Source organism: Canis lupus, chromosome X (assembly GCF_048164855.1).
Source record: "Canis lupus baileyi chromosome X, mCanLup2.hap1, whole genome shotgun sequence".
Taxonomy (NCBI): Eukaryota; Metazoa; Chordata; class Mammalia; order Carnivora; family Canidae; genus Canis; species Canis lupus.
The window spans coordinates 7,307,726-7,330,758 of NC_132876.1; the positions used below are offsets into that span (position 1 = coordinate 7,307,726).

Genomic DNA, 23,033 nt, shown 5'->3' on the forward strand with positions numbered 1-23,033 from the left:
CTTTAATTCATACACTACAGGCTGAATCTAGATCAAATTCTTTAAAGAGAAATTCAAAGTTAAATACTAGGGCACAGAAATAAAAACTAAATCCATTTTGCTAACCAAGTCAAGAGAGTAAAAACAAAACACAAAAAGAATTAGGATAAATTAAAATGCACTAATTAATCTGTGCGGGGGAATGGGGTAAAGAGGCAGGTCCATGAGCACAAAATTTAGCATTTCAATAAATTTCAGTAATGTACTCTAAAAATTATAGAAGGCTGAATCATAAGGGAAGTTTGATCTTTTCCCCATGACACTACTTTAATGTAGATTTTCAGAAAGGAATATACTGAAAAATTTATACTTCTAGCCCATGAATACAAAGGAGAAAAAAAAATTTCTTGTCAGAAGTTCTAGGGAAGCCTAGGTATCGTGCAGATAGCTAGCAATGATGACATCTGAAGTGGAGAAGACGTCAATATTTTGCGACCGAAGAAATGTACATGGTTACTTATATTCACATGTGACTATAGAAAACCATACAGCTTTGATGAGGATAAAATTTTCTAGGCAAAGTTTTTAAGTGTGAAAAACCAAGAAGAAAAAAAAAAAAAAAAAAAGAAAAACCAAGAAGCTGTGTCTTTAGAAAGTATCACCCCTTTAAATTAGAAAGAGCAATCATTTGATAGGTGTGGCTACTGTTGGGCTGCTTTTGCTTGCCTGCATTCAGGAAACAGCATCTTAAATGCATTATGGGGCTGAACAGGTTCCCCCCACCTTTCCACATGAACATGGCTGTTGATGGGGAACAAAACTGAACAATGAAGAAATAATGTTTGTCAAATGACCTGTATCTGGTAGGCAAGGCACTGCTTCCTAGCGCAATGATCACCTGAAGAGTTAGGTACCACTGAAAACCCATGGGCTTCATACAGATTTTTTTTTGCATCGAATAATATATGTACTGTGGAAATAATCAGGCTTATGAATCAGACCTCCGTTTCTCAAAAACACTTTTTAACTATTTTTCCCCCAACTAATGTTGTTACAAAGCAGTTAAACCTTATTACTTTCCAAAATGTCATATGATGAAATGCTACACTCTTCCCTCTAGATCATGTATGTCTAAAATAAACTTTAAAGCCCTAAGTCCCAGATTTAGTCTGATCACTCTGGAGCAAATAATTTTAAAACATATTCTCTTTCCCCACATCCAAACTGTTGTGGTACCCAAGTGCTATTCTAATTTGAGCACTAGGGGACCAGAATAGTAAAATGAAAAAGGGCCAAGAGCACAAAGGGGGGCCTTCAATATGGACACCAGGACAAAGGGATTCCTTGACTAGGATAAGAACTGAGCTGCCCGGCAGAGAGGAATATCCAATCCACTTGTGGTTGTATTTCTCTTTATAAAATGGTAGGTTTTGCTTTTCATCTCTGGTGAACCATAACATTTTTTCCCATAAATAGTTCTCATGGGCCACAGAGTGGGTCCTGCCCCCAAATAACTAATGATGTGGCCAAAGAGATTAACAAGTGAAAGTGTATGTAGTAAGTGCTACCAAGAGGGATGAGCACACTGGAACACAGAAGGGGACAAGGCCCTCGAACCAGCCAGGGGGAGGGGACCTGTGGCAAGTACACAAAGAAAGCTGCACAAGGAGCAAGGTCCAAGCAAGATGGCAAGTTGGAGGGTAAAAGGCACTCCGATGGAGGAAACATATGTACACAGAGATAATAGTGTTCAGAGAACTCTAAGGACTTCAGTATGGTTCAAGCTGCTCTGGAGGGTAAAGGAGGGCGGAGTGATAAGAGATGACATAGGACAGGTGAACATCAAAGAAAGGCCTGATAAGCCAACAGGAAGGAACTTGAGCTTTTTCCCCAGGGCAATGGATGAACATACCCCAAAACACTCTTCCACCATCCCCCAACCCTGATGGTCTTTCTTAACAAGGGGAATAAACATTAAAATATAAAATTAAAATTATTTTTCAAGGAATGTTTTCCTACCTGCCAAGCCTTGAGTTCAGGTTTCTGGGATTCCCCTGCTACAATTGATGAAACCACTAACACCTAAAGCAGTATAAGGAATGCAAGTGATGTCATTAACTATAACAAATGATACACAGAAGCCTGAACGCAGGACTTTCACTGTAGGACTTCTAAACCCATTTCTAAACAGTTAGGTTAGTTCAAATATTGAAAACCACTTTCTAAAATATGGCTCTAAGTAGTAACTAATGTATCTAACAGAAGGTACATTTTGAGCTACCACAACCTGCAAAATTTAAAAGATACAGCATGTAAAAATGAAAGACCACCCTCAAAAGAAAAAATGTGATCATTAATTGTAACCCCATATTTTAGGTTTATAGCATCATATTTGTCACTGTGAGTAAACTGAGAAGTAGGTATCACTTTGGTTTGTAATCTTTCATAAGCTGGCAATTAGATTTCAAAAAAAAAAAACACCAAAAAAATGAGTAGCCTATAAGCCTAATCAGAGAAAACACCCAAAACACCAACTGTGACATCTGGGTCAAAGAAATTACTTATAGTATAATTCAGAGTGACAAATATTTCTTACCCTCTGGACTTTTGTACTGTTAGGTTGAGAAAAATGAGTGCTGTTTTCCTTTATATCTATATGTTTTTTTTCTTCTGAGGGAGTAGGTCCAACCCTTGAGTTACTGGAAGGTAGGGAATTTGGTGGCATAATTTCCTTGGTAAAAAACACAAAACAGAGAAAAAAGGACCAATTTAAAAGACTTTATTTAGCTCCATTTTTGTATCAATGATCATATTTTAAGAATATAAATTACTATAAACATTTTTGGCACATGGAATTACAGAATGCAAATATTATGCAGTAAAACCCCCAAAAGCTAAAAGAACCTTGCACAAAAGACTAGTCAATATGTGAAAAACATGGCAATTTAGGGGGATTTTATTTTTAAACGGTATTGCTGTATAGAAGAGCACACCCTTACCTCCCCCAACCCACACAAATACTTTACAAGCTGCTACCAAAAAGCATATATTCATGAAGATAAAAGTGGAGATTATACAATTTAAAGACTGGGAAGAGACATTATGCCCAGATAAAAATTGAAAGCAACCACAAAATAAACACACATACACACACAAACTGAAAAGGACAGAGAACAAAAGGCAGAAAACCTAACTAGTGTCCCAACTTGATCTGTCAGCAATATTAAACAATATTTGAAAAATGCCTTATACTTTTTTTTTAATTTATGTACATCCATTTTAAAGATTGAGAAAGAAGATTTAAAGGTGTTCAAGTGACTAGTCCCAAGTCACTTTCCAGCTATAACAACGTTTGGCATGACTAATGGTCAGAATTTTCACATTCCCAGCATGTGCACAGTAGAGGGCTCTAAATTAACATGTTGAATAAAACAATATGAAACTTTTATCAGACAAATCAGAAACACATGACTATAACATACCTCTTCTTGTGGAACACTTTTCTCATTTTCAGCTTCAATTCTCACCCTCACAACTCCTGACTTGTCCACAATTTCCTGAATCAGTTTTCCATTCTTTCCTATTACCTTGCCTAAGTTAAGAAATGAATAATTCATGTTTGGTTTTAAAAACATGTTATCTCAAACCAGTAAGCACACCCCACTGTAAACTATCACATAAAACTGTAAGATTTCAAAACCCAAACAGAAACTCTTTTCATAAAGACAGAGTTAACCTGGCTTTCTGTTTTACTAGGTTGTCACTGTGTGGTTTGTATCACTCTGCAAAGTTCTGTAAAAGGAATGAGGGGAAATGACAGATAACAGAAAATATATTCATTCGTTTATTCATTCAACAATTTTAGTTCTGTCTGTATCTGATTTAAATCTGCTTCTTTGCCTATGGTAAATATTTTTAGAATCTTATATGTCACATTTATAAAAGATACTCTAAGTTGAAAAGGAATTAAGCAGCTAAACATACACTAAAAGAAAGGCACATTTTTCAGGCCAATGTGTTAAATATAATACTACTCCTGTGTATCACTCTTAGCTTGTATCAGTATATTAAAAGGTCAAGTATGACTTCTTAATCTCTAGTCACAGTCACAGAATAAAAGATTAAGAAATCACACTTTAAGAGAACTCAAAACCACAATGAAAAAACTTATAACCAGTTCAAGATTAAGTATTATTCAATACCATCTGTTCTAACTCCAAAGACTTTGAATACTGCTAATCAACAGGCATTGTTTCCCTCATTTTATAAAATTGAATCATATCCTTAACTGGGAAATGACCACTTTCATAGCCATCATCATGCATTAGTGTAAACCAAGACTCTACAAACAAAAAAAGAACTATTGGTTCTAGAAATCTACATGTGAATCACATTGGCTTCCAGGAGCCCTCTCAAGGTACCTAAAGCACCCTATACCAGCCAAACTCATCATGTGCTTGTTCCACCATCTCGTCTAAGGCAAGGATAGGGAAAAAATTGGAAGCCAAAATTTGCTTCAAGTCTATCCTACAGAAGAACTCAGGGAAAGCCTCATGACAAGATCTTGTGATTCTTCTAATCAGCATAACCTCGGCACTCTTACCATGTCTGGCAGCCTCACCCCTATAATCTCCTTTGACTGGTTGGCGGTCAGGGAACAGAACTGATACTAAATCAGGACTCCCAATATAGGGAGGTCCTTTTGTCAATTGTTTCTGCTCCTCTTGTCTTCAAAGGAAAAGAGGTGGGGGAAGAGAGAAGTTACATGGAGTTGTCCCACAGTTTGTTTTTAATCTATGATACTTACATTTTTTGAATAAATGTGATTTTAATAAAGGTCTAAATGAGTTAGGAAAAAGAAAAATGAACTTGGCACATGTTGCTAATATCTCAACTATCCTAGGTATAACATGTTAACTATAGTTAACTGAATAATTAAACCAATTCACTGTCAAAGTGGATGAAAAACAAGCAAATTTTTAGAAAAGAATGACAAATCTGTGTCAGTACTAGAGAGTTTGTGAAAATAAAAGAGAACACAAATCATATTGTGGGACTCAAAGAAAACTCATGTAATACTAATTAGACCTCTCCCTAAAGATTTGCCTTGCCAAATCTATTATATAAAAATGCTTTCTCAAAAAACTCAACACTGCCAGTGTCATAGTAGACAATCTCTAAAACAGAACTGTTTTATTTTACTCACTAGAAACAAAACAAAACCCAGGCTGATTGTACTTCAGCAGGCTTTCTGGTGAAAGATCACTGCTGGGACCCTCTTCTCTTCAGGTATGACCACAGGTAGAACCTATTTTTAATAGCAGATGATGTAATTCTACTCCACACGATTATTTTCAAGTTTCAACTGACAGCTTACTACAATTCTGCTCTACTAAACTGGAATTGTTCTGAATCAGGAGGAGAAAAGAGAAGTAACATTAACAGGGTCCCCTACTACATCCAGAGCTTAGGCAATGTACATCTATCTATCTATACCTTTCTATCTACAATCTGTTTAGTTATCACAGCAACTCTGTAAGGTGGACACTATTATTCACATTTTTTTAGAGGTAAGAAAAATAAGATTCAAGGGGGCAGAATCAATTACAAGGTCAAATAGCTACCAAAAAGTGAATTAGAGACCGAAATCTAAATTCAACTTCAACTCCAACACCCAAGAACGTTCCCCTAGAGGCATCATGCCTTCTCCCAAATGAACTTTAGTGAATCTGACACCTAAGTTTCTGTTTGGTAATTACTGAAAAAAAAAAAAACCTGTCTTCTGACTATATTTTATAAGAATTTCTAAATTTAAAATAACTTTTCTAACTATAAAATGTATGCAATTGCTTGACAAACTATAAATAAAAAAGAAAATAATTATCATTTAAAACCCTGCTTACTCTGAAGTAATCAGAACAGTGCTATACACACAACTGTGTCCAAGTTATCTCAATAACATTGCATTCTTTAGCTGTCTGTAGAACACAGCTGAATGAATAATCCTGCATTCATTTCACTAGTCTTTATCCTTGAACTAATTTTCTTCAAGAGAAAAATATTATTCCAAGTGTTTTTAATGGCAGAGGAAGATGCTGATTAATTCTATGCTGATAAAAAATAAAAGCAGGTTAAGCAGGACAGAAACTATGGGAACAAAAATGCACAGGAAGGCCATATTTTCTCATTCTTCAAATCTTCCAAAGGGTGTGTGCTACTTTTTATAATCAGTTGTGTGATATCAAGTTCAGAAAATAAAAAAATGTATAGGCAGTATGTCACAATCTTATGTATAAATTAAAGACATAGGTAATATTCTTGATAAAAACTGCAACTTGTTTTGATATGTTCTGCTAACGGTGTCTGCAGCACCTGAAAGTATTGGTAGAGAGTTTCTGGTATTTGCTGGTACTTGTGATGGTGATAGTAATAAAACAATATTCAAAGTCAAAATGAAGAATTACTACTGATGTTGCAAAAAGCCCCAGAGACAGTTACTTTTAGGTTTGTAACTTACTAAATTTAAGTAACTGACATTCAGACCTTTAACTCAAAATGCTATGATTTTATAGACCCCTTAGATCAAATAAATACCAATATCCTCCAAATTATAAAGCCCTCAAATATCAATTCATTTTGAAAAAAACGTTTAAGATTGATTATTTAAAAGATGTATTTATTTGAAAGAGGGAGAAAGTCCCAAGCACTCTACACAGAGCACAGGGTCCGATGCAGGGCTCAATCCCACAAACCTGAGATCACCACCTGAGCTGAAACCAAGAGTTGGATCCTTAACCAACTACCCCCCCGCCACAGGGCTCCTAAAGATTTATGTATTTCAGAGAGAGAAAGTGAGCACAAGAATGCGAGTTAGGGGAGGGGCAGAAAGAGGAGAGAAGCAGACCCCCTGCTGAGCACAGAGCCCAACGCAGGGCCTCGATCTCAGGACCCCGAGATCATGACCTGAGCCCAAAATCAAGAGTTGGACGCTTAACTGACTGAGCCACCCACGCACCCTTTGAAAAAAATGTTTAATTTTAAGATATAGAAAATACACGCTCAAGAGGCTGTACAAAATCTATCCTTCCAGGCACTAATAGGTTTGAACTAGCACAGCAGTATCTTATATACTTTCTAATTTTTGAGTATTGTATTTATCATATATTTTCTGTACACTGTAACAACAGACCATATTTCAAAGCTTAAGCTTCAATTAAATGACACTCCCCCAAGTATATGAACATGGAATGCTATCAGTATTAACTAAATTGTTTCTAAATGGTGTTTTGTAGTGTATGTCAACAGTAATTTCTGACTCACCAACTAAGTTCCTTGGAACTTGAATGACATCTTCAGCAAATTCAAGAAAGCTTCTAGCCTTTTTCACTGCATCCTGATCCTAACAAAAAAGGGGAAAAAATAGGACAAAAGATGAGCCATGTGAAATATTGTTATTTTAGAAAAAAAGCTGTATTGTAAAATATTTACCTCTCCATAAATATGAAATGTGCAGGTATCTTCATCTAGATCAATGGCAGTGACCCCAGGTACTTTTCTAGCTTGCTGAATATTAGCACCATGAGTACCAATAGCTAGACCCATCAGATCTTCTCGTACGATAAATTGTTCATGAAACCTTGAGGCAAGTTGCCTTGAACTCTAAAGAGAAATGCACATCTGATTAATATGCTTTATCACCTATTAAGACAACTGTATTTAGGTCAGCCATATAAATTATCTTGACCCTATATATTGGGGGCCTATAAATTAGTTTCAATTGTAAACTAACAGGTTTTAGAAAATACCTTCCATGGCATAAGTACTTTTTAGGTTCCTGAAGGTCTATACCATTTGATATATTTTTGTTAATAGGAAAGGGCTTATTGTCAAGTTTCCAAGGTAACTTTCGAAAACCTATTTGCAAGGCTGCCTTAGTTAACCAATGATATCAATAATGTAATACTTAAGCAGATCAAATGTTCCCAAATAAAAACCAGCTCACCAGATCTGACAGACTCAATGTTATTTAAGTAAAATAAAAATTTAAATACCATCTTTACAGAAAATCATATTCGTTTTTATTTAAAGGATACATATACATACATATTTTTCTCAGTTTTTTTCCTGGAAACTGCACCATTTACGTAACTTATCATTAGATATTGTGATCTAGATATCCCTCTGATGAAATGGTGACATTAAAACAATACTCTCCTTCCCCTACCTCCCCAACCTGAGGAACAGAATCAAAAAAATTGTTGGTGCAGTCATTAAATCAAATGATTACAGAATGCCAAAGATTTACAACTTATCTTGCATACACACCTGCAACCTAATATGGGAGTCTGTAAGACCTTGTGGTCTGGATCCACAAGTATGATGAATTCTTTCAAATATTCAGTAATGACTGAACTATGTTATACTTGACACCTCAAACTTGTGGATAATTGCTCGCTCTTTAAACAGCATCATCAAAATTTAATGTTTAGTTCTAGCATGCCATTAATGAAAACCAAACATATTAGTGGCTCATGTTGAAAAATGGAAATTTCTTATCTGAATATGTGGATCTCTTTAATATTAGTAGTGAGGAAAGATAGGCATGCACACTAGTTTCTCAGTATTCAACATACCTGCTAATTTGAATGTATGAGTGTAACTAAACAATTCTTAAAAGTCTAATCATCCATTTTGTGTATCAGAGTAACAAAATGTATCAAATGTTCCTAGGACTTTTCAAGAAGTCTTGTTTTTTGAATCCTGGTTCATTCACCTGGTTTATTCTTTTCACTGATAAATGGTAAGTCAAAGGTATCATAACAGATCATTTAAGAAGAATTAGATGTTTAAGAAGAGGCATGAGTATATTTTCCATAATACAATGAAAATAAGGAGGCTGTTCTGGCCTAAAAGTTTGATGCTCTACCGACTGAGCTATCCGGGCGCTCTTTCTGGCCTAAAAGTTATGAGAGAATTACTAAAGAAACCACAAATGTGTGAACATAGGGACATCAAGAAAGAATGAGAGTAAAAACCAATTAAACAGACCTCCATGGCCGTAAGGAAAACAAAGTAGCAAAAGGAGGTATGAGAGTCTCCTCTCCTGCTAAGAGTTCAGCAATCAGACATCAAGTGGGAAGGTGGCAAGTTTTACAAGAATATAGCCTTGACTACCTTCTCTTAATATGCAATTTGCAACTTTTTTTCTTTATTATTTCAACTGCGTAAGTCTTTTCCCTCTAATGAAATGATTAATGACAAGGAACTCTGGAACCTGACAGTAATATACTTGAGTTGGGACATTAAAATCCATTTAGTTTCTATGGTAATGGATGGAAGTACTAGATAGTTATCAATGAAAATAAATGTATGGTGATGGAAATTATTGGAAGATTAATAAAAGTAGATAAAATGCACCTTAAGAGACGAAATAGTAAGTTAGGGAAATAGCCTCTGGCAGGAATCTGAAGACAGGAGTTTTAAAGAGTGACAACCAATTAGAATGAAGAAGTTCTATACCCTTTTAAACAGAGATAAACATACATAATGAAAGGAATATGATTAGATATTTAAATACTCTCTAGTACTTAAATGATAACATGTTATATGGAAGAAGCATTGCCTCATTTTATTAGCAGCTTTGATGAACTTCTAGAAAAAGTGAGTTGACCAAGAAGTTCCTTAATATACATCAACTGCTGCTTAATTCTGAAACCTTAGGCATAAAAAAGTTTAGTATGATTAGGCTTTGTATAATTTAATTTTTCAAAATATAAAATATAGGGAATTGCTAAAAAAAAAACAGTAAATAAAGGACAACCTGCCCATATTCAAGTTTTTAACTCCACAGTTATCATTTCTAGATAGCCTTACACAAGCAGCACTAGGGAAAGCCACATACCTCTAGCTGCTTACTGGCTTCTTCGTTTCTCAGTATCAGAGACAGCTTAGTGCGCAGACTCCGAAAGTGCATGTCAATTAGCATGTGTGCTCGTTTCGAGGTGACTTCATTAATGGACTAAAGGACATAATTTAACACAATTATTATCAAAGCAAATACTCCAAATGAGTATTCAAAATAGAGAAGTCAAAAACACTCACCAAAATGACAAGCTGATAATTCTCTGGATCATAAGTTACAGAAAAGGCACCAACTGCCTTTTTAAAGTCCTTATGTGCCGATTCTTTGGCACACCTAGAAATAAAAATAATATCCACTGTGAAGTTAAGATGAATAATTACCAACTACAGGCCTAAGTATATGCAGAGATTTGTACTTAGTAAAGAACTGTGAATTCATACTAAACATGATGCATGCAAAATGTTATATCCATTAAAAAGTTTAGTTCCTTTGCTGTGCATCTCTGAAATACTTTTAGCCTACTCAAGTATTTGAGATTACAAAAAAGGTTCCTTTGCTATTCATCTCTGTAATACTCAGCCCTTTCAAGGATCTGAGATTACAGAGAGGAAAAAAACAGTTATGCTCTTAAGGGATTGCTTGTGGTTCTAGATTACCAAAGGTGACATTATTTAGGAGAGTCACTCTCCTCTGCAAGTTTCCTTATTTCAGTTACATATGATTAGCAATTTTCTTAACCTTTGGGGATAACTACAGGGTACTCAATTTTGTTTTGCTGCTTCTTTTCTATAGAAAAACTTCTGACCAATTTAGGGGGGAGAAGGAAATGTATAGGAGTCAGAAAGCACAAAAATTTATACATATATGCAATCTCTCCAATCAAAAAAGGATTCCTATGTACTGTGAACTGCAGGTTAATTTTTATCTGAAGTATGACACATCCAAATCAAACTCAGTATACCCCCCCTTTTTAAAAAGATTTTATTTATTCATGAGAGACACAGAGAGAGAGAGACAGAGACACAGGCAGAGGGAGAAGCAGGCTCCATGCAGAGGGCCTGATGTGGGACTCAATCCCGGGACTCTGGGATCACGCCCTAAGCCAAAGGCAGACGCTCAACCGCTGAGCCACCCAGGTGTCCCTAGTATACCCCCTTGATGAAACCTTTAAAAAGGAATCTCTTATCTAAAAAGTCTTAACCATTACTCCAGACCAAGAATTAAAAGATGGAGATGACCTCTGGAAGCTTCGTTAACTCCTGTTACATATTTACCTGAAAATACTAACTTAAAGGAAAAAGACCTGGGGAAGTCTTCATTGTCTAGATTTTGATTTGTAACTTATGACAGATCTGTGCTACTCAGTTTTAAAATTTCAAAATTCTATGTATAAAGTTAATTTTAGGAAACAAATGTATATTAGCTATGTATCTAGCCAACTAAGTTTAGACAAGTGCAGTACTGGCTTGATTATACAGCTGAAAAGCTAAAGGCATTTTTTTCACTACTTTTGCAAATCATTTTTGCCAAAGGTCATCGAATTTAAAAAGTGTTTTCTATTATTTTAAAATTCGTATTCTTTGGGATCCCTGGGTGGCGCAGCGGTTTGGCGCCTGCCTTTGGCCCAGGGCGCGATCCTGGAGACCCGGGATCGAATCCCACGTCGGGCTCCCAGTGCATGGAGCCTGCTTCTCCCTCTGCCTGTGTCTCTGCCTCTCTCTCTCTCTCTGTGTGACTATCATAAATAAATAAAAATTTATTAAAAAAAATTAAATAAATAAATAAAATAAAATAAAATAAAATTCGTATTCTTTTAAATTAATTGCATATCACCTGTAAGTTCTCAGCACTTCTTGCATACCAACTTACATTTGTCGTAAGTCTTCTGGCACGTCCAGTTTGATTTTATGGAAAGTATCTTTTGTGGCAGGTTTGTTGGGATTAACTGATCGTAGACGTTCAATTGTGACAATTTCATTGTATGTAGCATCACATGCTGCATATTCTATCACATAAAACTGAGAGAAATAGATGAAAGTCATTCCTGGTCAGTTTTTAAAGTAAGAACAATAAGCTATACCTATACAGTTATTTTTAAGTTCTCCAAAGGGAAGAAAAAACACTATTTGCTCAATTAAGTAAAACACATGAAACATACTGAACATGTAGAGAAAACATTTTAATAAAATGACAAGTTAGATATTCCTTTAAAACAGACATCCACACTGAAATGTAATACCTGGGTTTTTTTTTTTTTTTTTTTTTTTTTAATACCTGGGTTTAGAAAACGCAAATAGTATAAAAAATTTTAAATATGCAGTTTCCTACCTCACCCTTTATCATCCTCACTTTAGCTAACCACCAACAGCAAGGTTCTTTTTCATTTGCTCTGGAATAAACCTACACAAAAATTACAACATAGATTATTTCATAATTAACATTCAGAAATCTATAGATTATCAGACATTGAAGAAAATTCTTAAAATGAGCCAGGTATCTCTTAAAGTCATTTGTTATATACCTTAAAGTAGACTGCAACCCTATAGCTAGGCAGAGAAACATAATCAGAAACTGCTTGATTACCTGGGAGAGCCCTGTACAAAGCACTTTCCTATTTCTTTGTTTCAGGTCTGTAATAATCAGTCCTCTGTATATGCATGCTCAAGAAAAGCAGATTGTTCATAAACCTGGGCATACTTTGCTTGGATACTTTGTGAGCTTTGAAAACATATCTAAAAATGTATATAATTGTTTTTCTTTTTCTCTAATAAGCAAATAACTAATTGGAAGTTATTGACCCTGGCCTACTGCCTGGTCACTAAATAGGTGAGACCTCTGACTACTCAGTCCACTAAGGATACCACCCTGGCATTCATGTCTCCTGGTGCCTAAATGAACAGATCCCTGGTCACTCTCTGGTCTCCTGTCCGCTTCCTCTCTCCACTAAAATGGACAACTCCATCCTGGCAATCCTGTGGATACCACCTTCCTGCTCTCACATACTGGATCAGTTCTTCTAACCAATCTCTCTGGTGATCACGTCAAAGTTCACTTACGATGTGCAGCATGGAACCTTTTGTAAAGACACTAGCAAATCAAAATTAATGGGACAGTATACATGGAGATAGAAACAAATACTCAGAAGCAGAAAGAAGCAGGGAGACAAGGAGGATAAGAGAGGAAAGGAGAGAGAGGTCAGAGCCTACAGGTGATGAGGCAGTTCTTGAGTAAAACTCCTTTTACAATTGAAGTTAACAGTCACACAACACAGTGACTAAATACAGCTTAACCTGCCCTTTCTCTCTTGCCCCCATCACTTCGTCTCAGTTCTGCTCTAGCCAAAGAAATAACCCAGTTAATTGTTAAGTAATACAGGGAGGTCATCTTGGCAACAGCAACTCACTGGTCCCCCATCTTTATGTGACAAAATTGGGGGGGGGGGTTCTCTCAATCAGTCGCTACCATGAGCATTCCTGATACAGACAGACCAAAAGACCCGGTGTCTTGTGTCCCTTTTATAGTCTAAGTTAATGGTTATAAAATACAGTGACTAACACAATTTAACCTACCTTTCCCTCTTGCCACCATCAATCCCTTTCATCTCTTTTCTAGCTAGAGCAACAATCTGTTATGTATCATTGTCAAGTAATACTGTAAGGCCACTCTAGCAAAGTATTTCATTGGTCTCCACCTGTCATGTGACTCAGTTGGGAAAAAGTCTCTGCTGTCCATCCCAACATTATCAGAGCATTTCTGACATAGATCAAATGTCCTTGCCTTCAGGAAGCCTGTAGTCTCCTAGGGAAGCAGACAACTGAAGGTCCTCAAGTACAGACAATGTGTTTCCTACTAGGATCCCTCACAACACCAAGCCCACTCGCTTATATCTAATAGATACTGAGTACATTTTTGGTAACTAAATAGTACTTTATTCTATTCTACTTTAGAAAGAGAAAAGAACACAGGCCTGGACATCAAGAGGCCTTCCCTGAGTATTGCCTAGAATACTACTCCTGCCCCTATTATCACCTTGCATCCTCTTACTTTTTTCCTTCCATCTGCCATGATATTAGCTACTCTGACTAGAATGTGACCTCATCAAAGGCAGGGGACTCTTCTGTTTCACTATACCATCTGTACCCTTGCACAGGAAATAAGAATTCAAGGACCTAGTACACTTTACCTTACCTGTATATAAATGTCTACTTAGCTGCCTCCTTCATACCACAAATATTCATGAATTTGCAACTATTAATAGGCCTTGTGGAAAAAAGAAGAGAAGCAGCTTAAAATGGTGTGAAAAGGGAGGAAGGAGAGGACACTACACAGATCAACTACAATATAAAACAGACTCCGAGTGCTTTAAGTCCTCAAACAATTTTCAGTGGCTAGAGAAATTATAAACACAATGTTTCTGTTAATGTGTTATATCTCTATAGCACATTTTGATCAAAGACATCAATGGCACATGCGCAGGTGGTTCACAGCATGTCCAGTGAAAAGATGTTTTCCCTATATGTGTTTATACTAAAACTCATAGATGAATTTTTCATAATACACCAGGAGGATTTACTGCTACTTAAAGAAATTCTAGAATGCTGCTCTATTATAAGGCATGACTTCTTCTCCTTTATGAAACTAATTTTCCTAATCCATTTTGCTTAAAATGGAGACAAAGTTGTAAGCCAACAATACATTATTCAAATAAAGATTCAGAGATTCAAGGAAAAGGCAAAAGGAATTTCCTAGCAGGCAAAGGAAATCAGTACTGACTTTCAATGATGTGCCCTCAGTGCTGCTTAAGAAGCCACATATAAACATCACGGGGTATTTTCAGATCATTATTAAGGTGGCTCAGTCAAAAGCACATGTCCATCACAGCTATAATTTTCAAGGTAGTCTAAGCAGTGTTAAATAGGAGGGGTGTAAAACACACAGGCAAATTCAATGCTCCCACTCCAGTGCTTAGTAACGTGAGGGCAGGGGAAACTTACCTCAACTTCATCACTTTCGTTTATATCTTTATTATAACCTACAGGTGGTGGGAATCTCACATCATGGAATGGAATCTGCCTCTCTGGCTGCCAGCTGCAAATAAGCAAATACATAATTAACATTCTTTCTGGTTTGATGGAAATAATGACCACACTGCCATCAACTCTTGGTTAAGTGTGACCCTCTGTTTTTCTAGTTTAAAGAGGCAAATGCTTTGAAAACAGTCAGTGTTCTGCTGAGTCGGGCATAATGGCAATGTAGAGACATTTCAACAAAGTATGCATGCAGCATAGCAGCCTTGTAGTTCTGTTTGGAATAGTCCTCTAAACACAACAGATCAACATTACAATTTTCCAAACAAGTCTTTCTTTCAGTAATATCAACCTCTAAGAGTGCTAAATGCAAGGCCACAACAGCAATTTCGTCTGATGCTTAAATTAAATGTTAGTAAGTGTTAGTAACATCATCACCATACTTCCACTTGCAAAAGAATTTTAAGCACATTCTAAGGACCACAGAAACTGGTCCTAAATGCCCTCTAATTCCCAAGCAAAATGGGGCAGTCAGCACATCAGCAATTCACAACTCACTTTTCCCCCTTTAAATTTTAGATCCCACGAGGTGGTCAATTCTTGCCATGGATAGCTGGCTGCTGATCAGCATGGCCTCGTGGGGTCTGCTAAACCACAGAAACCCGATGGAGACAGCCTATAGGAGTTTGGTAAGTTGCCTATGTTTTTAAATTTAAAATGATATGGAACAATTTTGAAAAACACCAAATTATTCTTTTATATCCAAAATGATATTAAATATTAAAAGACCAACTGCAAAAACATTGGAGGATTCAACTGCTGCAGCAGTCATTTCTTGTTTTCTGAAGAGCTTTCTTTAGTAAAATCGGACTGAAAAAAGTGCTAATTTTTTTAAAAGATTTTATTTATTTATTTGAGAGAAAGTGTGCAGGGGTAGGGGGTGGAGGAGGGAGAAGTATGGAGGAGGAGAGGGAGAGAATTTCAAGCAGACTCTGTGCTGAGCACAGAGCTCGACTTGGGGCTCACTCTCAGGACTTTGAGATCATGACCTGAACCAAAACCAAGAGTCAGATGCTTACACAACTGAGCCATCCAGGTATCCCTAATTTTTTTTTTAAAGAAGAGCCATATATAAGAAGGGTAGGTAATTAAGTCAGAATTTGTGGAAATCCAATTAGGCCTGTATTATATGGAACCCTTTCTCTGAATTATACACATGTGAAAACTATGAAGCTTTAGAAAACATTGTCTTTACTTCAGAAAAGCCTTTTTATATTTACCGAAAATGACTTTTAACATGTTACAAATTCATTGCTAAACGTGATTCAAAAAAATACATAATTTTCTAAAGGATGATTTATTTTAAGTCTTAATGTACACAGAAAAATTCAAATTCTTCATTCAAAAATGTGAAATATGGAAGGTAAAAACAGCATCTAAAATAAAGTGGTACTATAGTAATAGGAATTTATGACTGAAAGGAAAGAAAGGGTAAATACAGTCCAAAGTTCTATAAAACATTAGTTTTTTTTAACAGAAAAACAAAAAGAAAATGCCCAAGAAAGGGCAGAAACTACTTTGGTAGAGACCTATCATACCCTAGTGATGTGCTCAAACCCAGTGTTGAATTTCAAACATACTTCATGTACACAAGGAAAACAGCTTATTTGTTTCAAATTCTCAGGATGACATCTTGAAGAGAAACTTTTATGCAGCTATAATACAGAAGAGAATTAGAAGGTCCGAATGTAGAATTATTCTAGGTTTATAGTAGAAATCTGAAAACAAAAGAGAAACTGATCTGATGAGTTAGTATATTAACCAGACACATTCTTAAATGCATGGAGGAAATGAGTGTTTGCTTAACACTTTAAACACTATAGGAGAAATTAAAAGTGGAAAATAAAGAGAACTCTTCTTTTATGGGAAAGTGTTTATCTAATAATGGGAGCAAGCAGATAAAAGTATAATTACAAAAAAAAATTACTCTCAAGTTATCAAAGATTGTCCTGTTAAAAGTGTGATATTACAGTCTAGTGTATAACCACACAAATCCAAGGATACTAGAAACAGCAGAGGCAAATTCTGGAACTTTTGGCTCTATGCATTCAGAAAAAGTTATTCGATTATTCATACTTATATTCTGGACTGAGACTAGACTAGAGCTGAGAATAGGGTTGGATATTCTAAATCCTTTTATCTCTGTCCCCTAAATGTGTTACAGGCATCCAAGAATACTACTACTTTGTCCTCTCGGTAGCTAAAAGAATCTAACAGTCAAATTATAGTATGTCTGGGTCAGATATGATATTTTAACAAATTTACTGATGTCACTCACATACCATATAATCCATCCACTTGTGCATGTACAATTCAGTGGTTTTAAGTATATTAACATATTTGTACAACCATCACCAGCCGCATTTAAGAACATTTTCATCACCTCCAAAGGAAATCCTATGCCCTTTAGTTATGATTCTCCCCACCCCCACCCCCAAGCAACTACTAATCTCTTTTCTCTATAGATTTGCAACCTGCTTTTGGGATACTATCAATTCTCTTAGTACACAAAATCCAAAATGTTGTAGTTGTTGACCATTATTCAGAGTTCAATATGATCCTAAGATCATGATCACATCAACACTCTGGCTAAGCTGTTTATATGTACTTTAGAATCTTGAATTGCTACTCTGAAAATAGCCCTTATTACTTTTCAAAAAATTTAAGTCAAGAAATTTGTCTCTCTTGATAAAATGCTAACATCTATACGTCTTCATATGGCTAACATTCGTAGGCCTATAAGTATTTCTATTTACTCTTGTAGCAGAAAAGATTGGTTACCGCTGTTACTGATTATAAATACATGAAAACAGATGTAAAATAATATGATTATTCCTGATAAAATATACTAGACAACTAAAACCATCGATTTTAGATTTAACATTATAAAACCCGCATTAATTTTACCAATACTCATGAATTCATTCATTTTCATCTTTTAACAAAGATTTCTATCCAAACTCTCAGTTATTAATACAGAAGTATCGGTTTCTTTTTCACATTCAAGGGGACGGAAATGTAGGCATCAAGGTTAAACGAAAGGGATCTCTAAGGTCATTAGGCGGAACAGTCATTCCATTGGTTTTAACATGGAGTTGTTCAGGAACTTCCTGGTCAGTAACATGAAGATCCACTCCTGAAAAACACTCAAACTAGACCTGAAATATTTTAAATGAGGAATAAAAAGAATAATTACTATAAAAATATTTAAGAACCTGAACATTAACATTATAGCAAGACACTTACTTGTTTTCAAATGCAACTGTTATTGAATCTTCATGAACATCCTTTACAAATGCCTGTAAGAAAAACACCAGGTAAATTAACTTCTAAGCTTAAGACCACGTTTTTATTTAATTTTATAGAGATATCAAATATTTTCTGTTTAAGAAAAAAAAATGGAGCTTCAAATGAAAGTTTGTCTGTTTGTGAGGATGACCCATTCGTGGATCACATCTTTATTTAGCCACCTACTATGTGTGAGGCCCTAGGAATACGGATTAATTAAAACAAAACATGAAAAAAACTGCTCCAGATTTCAGCATCTAATGAGAGAGCGAGAGAGCAAAATAATTGAAAATTACAATGCAGGTGGTGAGTACAAACCTGGAGGTGCACTTTAGGCTAGAATTATTGAAAACAAAAATTTTTTCCACAAGCCACATGCCAGCCTGTATAGGTCTGTTGTAACTTATCTTTTTCTCCTTAATAAATTTTAGGAGAATACCACAGTAAATGACTAAATACAACCTCAAATCTAGGTATATACAAGCACACTAAATTTTCCTTAACAACAATATGCTGCTAATACCACTAAAATGTCCAATTACCAGAGTTTAATTAAATTCTCAATCTCAGAGGCACTTGAAGGAAAAAACAGTAATACAAAGTAGAGGTTTAAATCTTTTAAATCTGATGACGCAATTGCTAGTAATCTGCAGAAAGACATAACAAAAGTAATAGCTAACTAATTATCAAGAATTCTTTAATCAGCATGCCGTCCGTAATTCTATAAAATGACATAACTAAAGTAATAGCTAACTAATTATCAAGAATTCTTTAAGCAGCATGCTGTCTGTAATTCTATAAAATTAAGTTTTTAATAGGTGTAGGAAAGGAGGTTTTGCTTTTGTTTTGACAATTAGAGGAGTAGGGTAAAGCATAAAGAAACCCAAGGGGCTTTATCTCTTAATTCATTTTAAAATGGCTTGAGAGATTTAAGCTTCTTACTCAAAAATGTTCTGTACACGTTTCTCTCCTTCCTTGGTTTCTCTCTGCCTGTGGGATTATGGCCAAACTCCTTTTCTGGCTGTAAAAGGCCCTTCAAGACCTGGCCCCACCCCTCACCTCTCCAAGCTTCATCTTTCACATCCCTGGAGGCTATGATCCAGCAAAGTGCTAAACTACTGGGCCTCTCTCCCTAAATGCTGTTCCTTCTTTCTCATTGTCCTTCCCCTCTTTTCATCTAGCTACATCCTATTAGTCTTTTAGGTTTCAGTTCAGATGTCACCACCTAGGGGAAAACCCAGATTAGATTAAATTCCGTCGTTTGCATTCTTGTAGCATATCCCATGCTTATCCCTACCATAAACTTACCCCACCATATTATTATTATTTCCCCATTAAGAGTAAGTTTTCTAAGGTCTTAATATTTAGTTGGGCTTCAGAGCGCCTACTAAGAACTCCGTGAGTGATCAAATGGATCAGTGCCTAAGGGGTTCCTATCCTACCCTTTGAGGAAGACGTGCCCGTACACACATACTGTGCGTGGTGTTATGTTCATCAGGGAAGACAAACTGAAGAAGGTGAGTTTCCTTATGAAACTTTGAAGGCTGAGAAAGAATTAGCCACACAAAAGGGAGTGGAGGATAGAAGTCGGCCAGGCCTAAGGGGGAGGGGTAGGAACAAAAGCTCTGACCTGGACACACAGCTTAGGGTATGGTAGAAATAAATCCTTTGTGGGCAAGGAAGCCCACACAATTCGATGGGGAAAAAGAACAGTGTTTTTAACAAATGGTGCCTGGACAACTGCATATCCACGTGCAAAAGAATAAATTTTTGACCCTTACGTCAGACCACATACAAAAATCAACTTCAAGTCTTTTTTTTTTTTTTAATAGTTACTATAGGTCATAGTTTAATGTTCTCTCTTAGTGGCACATACAATAATGACAACTTAAAAATCAGTGTTTAGATTCTATGAGGAGGCTGGTTTTCCATTATCTGGAAGGCATTTTTTCCCTTCCTTAATTCATTCTCAGACATGTTTTTCAGGCATTATTTGAGATGACATCAGCATGTCCCCACCAGGGCACTTTGTTACATTTTTGTTTTTCTTAGATGCCAAAAAGATGGGACTTTCAAATAAATTTTTGAATTTTCAAATAAATCTATTTATTTGAGGGACCATGAGAGAGAGAGAGAGAGAGAGAGAGCGCATGCAGAGGGAGAGCTGCAGAGGGAGAAAGAGAAGCAGACTCTGCTCAAACTTCAAGTCTTTGAAGATGTTTACCAACACATTTTCATTGGATCACTTGTTTGTTTATAGTTCTAGCTCTGGTTAGTTCTTGGTTATTCTTAGTTTTAAAAAGTAAGCTCCGCAAATTATGAAGAATAGGAATAACAGACCCCCCCCCAAGCCCCATTTCTCCCTTCTCTTTACCTGATAGCTAATACCGAATTAACAATCTGCTTTTGGGGGAAGGGAGTCCACCATGGGCTAAAATCAAGACTCCTATTAGGAGTGATCCTTTCTGTACCATGAAGGGCCATTGCTTCTGTTTTCATTCTTGTCTGAAGTTTTATGTTTGCATGTCTTGGCAGTAATTAACGTAAGTTCCTTATTGTATATTATGCTGAAAATGTTAAGTCCTTTAGTCAGTTAAGGGAACCTTGTTACAGCTAAGTGAGGAACTGTTCTCACTTAATCAGGCATCTTTCCGATACCACTGCCCTTGTCTAAAACTATTCTAACTATTCCACTATAGCAGCCATTGGCCGTATGTGATTAATTTAAATTAATTACAATTAAATAAAATGAAAAAGCAGTCTCCCGATTATACTTGCCACATTTCAAGTGCTCAATTGCCACACAGGGCTTAGAGTGCCTACTGTAGTGAATAGCATAGGTAGAGACCATTTCCAATACTGCAGAAAATTCCATTGTATGGCACTGATCTAAAACATTTACAGGGGCGCCTGGGTGGCTCAAGTCGGTTAAGTGTCCAACTCTTGGTTTCAGCTCGGTTCATCTCAGGTTGTGGGATCGAGCCCCACCTTAGGCTCTGCACTGGGCATAGAGCCTCCTTAGGATTCTCCTTCCCTCCCCCCCTGTTTCCCTCTCTAAAAAATAATAATAATATTAAATAATTTCCAAACATGGGGGACTGATTTCAAACCCACCTTAAAAGCATTCTAAAAGTCTTATTACTTTATAGCTGCATTTTTCTGTCACAAAGTTATTGCATAGTTTAATCATACTCATTCATCACATTTGCCTAGTTCCTAATATCAAACATTCCCTCAAAGGAGGAAAGTCTGCAACTGTTGTGACTATTAACAACCAAAGGCTTCGGAAAGCAATTCCGGATGTAGAGTGTCAGAAACAGTTTGAATAATCATACGGCCTACCAGCCCATGGCCTTCAAGTTAATGAGGCTTATCTATATGTGGATGTTTGCACAATTGTTCCAAAATCAGTCATTTTTAGTCACTTTGCATATTAAGTAAATACAGAAGGTAAGTAATACCTTCTCCTTGCTACTGTAATACACTGACTAAAACAAACTATTGGTCACATCTCTCCTGCACTCACACCAAGGACAAACACCTCTTTAGACTTCTAACGCCTTTTTACTAAACTGTCATCCACTTCCAACAAAGGTCCCATCCTCCTGCTGCTCATCACACTTTCTCCAACAGCTGTTCTTTTAGCCACCCCTCCCTTACTCCAATACTCTTCCCCTTGTTCCCTGGGTATCGCCAGAGCACTATCACCCCACCTGCCACCATCAGGAAAACTACATTTTGTTCTGATCCCAAGCAAAGTTGGCATTTGGGGAGAAGACAGGTTCAGGGGATTCCTGAGAGGTTACCAAAGAAGGCAAACAGAAGGAGTTTGAATAGAATGCACAAAAGGAGCTGCACCCTTCTGAATGAGAGCTAGGGATCTTATAGGAGTTGGTAATGAGACCTGGGTTCAAGATTTTGGTTCTACAAGATAAGCTGTGAGACTCGACTCTCCAAGTGGTCTCCCTGCCTCAGATTCCTCAAATGCAAGTACAAAAGGATACAGGGGAACTGGACTTGCTTTCTAAGGGTGCTGTAATGAAATCAAACATGTCTATTGTCTACTACAATGCCCGCATATCACATAGTTGGCACTAAATAAATGGGAGGTAAAGCAGAGAGGGGCGTATTTTATAAAAGATGCAGAACCATAAATACTATTGCAGTTGAGAAAGCTACATCTTAAAGCACACACACAAAAAAAGACTTAAAAATTGGGATACAAAAAGAAAAGGCTATTTCCTCAAAGAAATACTAGAAGGTTGTTTACAGACTCAGAGAAGACAAAAACGTAACAAAAATCTTTGGGGTTTGAGAAAGGTGCTAAAGTGCAGAAAGATATAGGCTCCTCAAAAAAAAAAAAAAAAAGATATAGGCTCCTCATGAGGAGAATAAACAAAGAAATCAAAAAGTCATTATGTGATCCCCAACTTATTGGCAAATAGATCAAAGAAGCAATCACAAAATCATACTTACCAAAGTGTGCAATGACTAGAGTTATCCAATTCAAACATTACATTATGAGGATTGATGAAACTAAAAAGTCCATCCTTATTTGGGTGAACTCTTAACCCTCACGGTCAATCTCATACCCCTTAGCTTAGTAAACTCATGAATGAGTCACTGGTCACAAGAGCACTTGTACAGACAAAATTTCAATATAAGCCCCTGACCACCACTGACTACAACTACTACATTATCACCAAAGACAACACCTATAGTGTAATGACAACTCTCATTAGAAAAAAATGCAGAGCAATGCAAAATGTCCCTCTTAAAGAAAACGCATAGGACCAGAGGATAGGGATATATAATTC

The 23,033-nt window shown here is 36.4% G+C and overlaps 1 protein-coding gene across 15 annotated transcripts in view; it reads right to left on the reverse strand.

The window, feature by feature from the left end:
• FMR1 (fragile X messenger ribonucleoprotein 1) overlaps nt 1-23,033 on the reverse strand; it is a 37,489-nt gene that overhangs the window by 9,865 nt on the left and 4,591 nt on the right. For 11 of the 15 annotated variants that reach the window (XM_072817209.1, XM_072817200.1, XM_072817199.1 and 8 more), the window contains exons 2-12: nt 18,175-18,227; nt 14,836-14,929; nt 12,170-12,241; nt 11,711-11,859; nt 10,081-10,174; nt 9,881-9,997; nt 7,468-7,638; nt 7,300-7,378; nt 3,462-3,571; nt 2,576-2,710; nt 1,999-2,061 (exon numbers count right to left, since the gene is read on the reverse strand). In XM_072817209.1, coding sequence (XP_072673310.1) covers nt 1,999-2,061; nt 2,576-2,710; nt 3,462-3,571; nt 7,300-7,378; nt 7,468-7,638; nt 9,881-9,997; nt 10,081-10,174; nt 11,711-11,859; nt 12,170-12,241; nt 14,836-14,929; nt 18,175-18,227 — 1,137 coding nt within the window. Of the gene's footprint in view, nt 1-1,998; nt 2,062-2,575; nt 2,711-3,461; nt 3,572-7,299; nt 7,379-7,467; nt 7,639-9,880; nt 9,998-10,080; nt 10,175-11,710; nt 11,860-12,169; nt 12,242-14,835; nt 14,930-15,426; nt 15,527-18,174; nt 18,228-23,033 lie in introns of those variants that run through there. The other 4 variants (XM_072817201.1, XM_072817197.1, XM_072817210.1 and 1 more) reach the window with 2 other exon arrangements.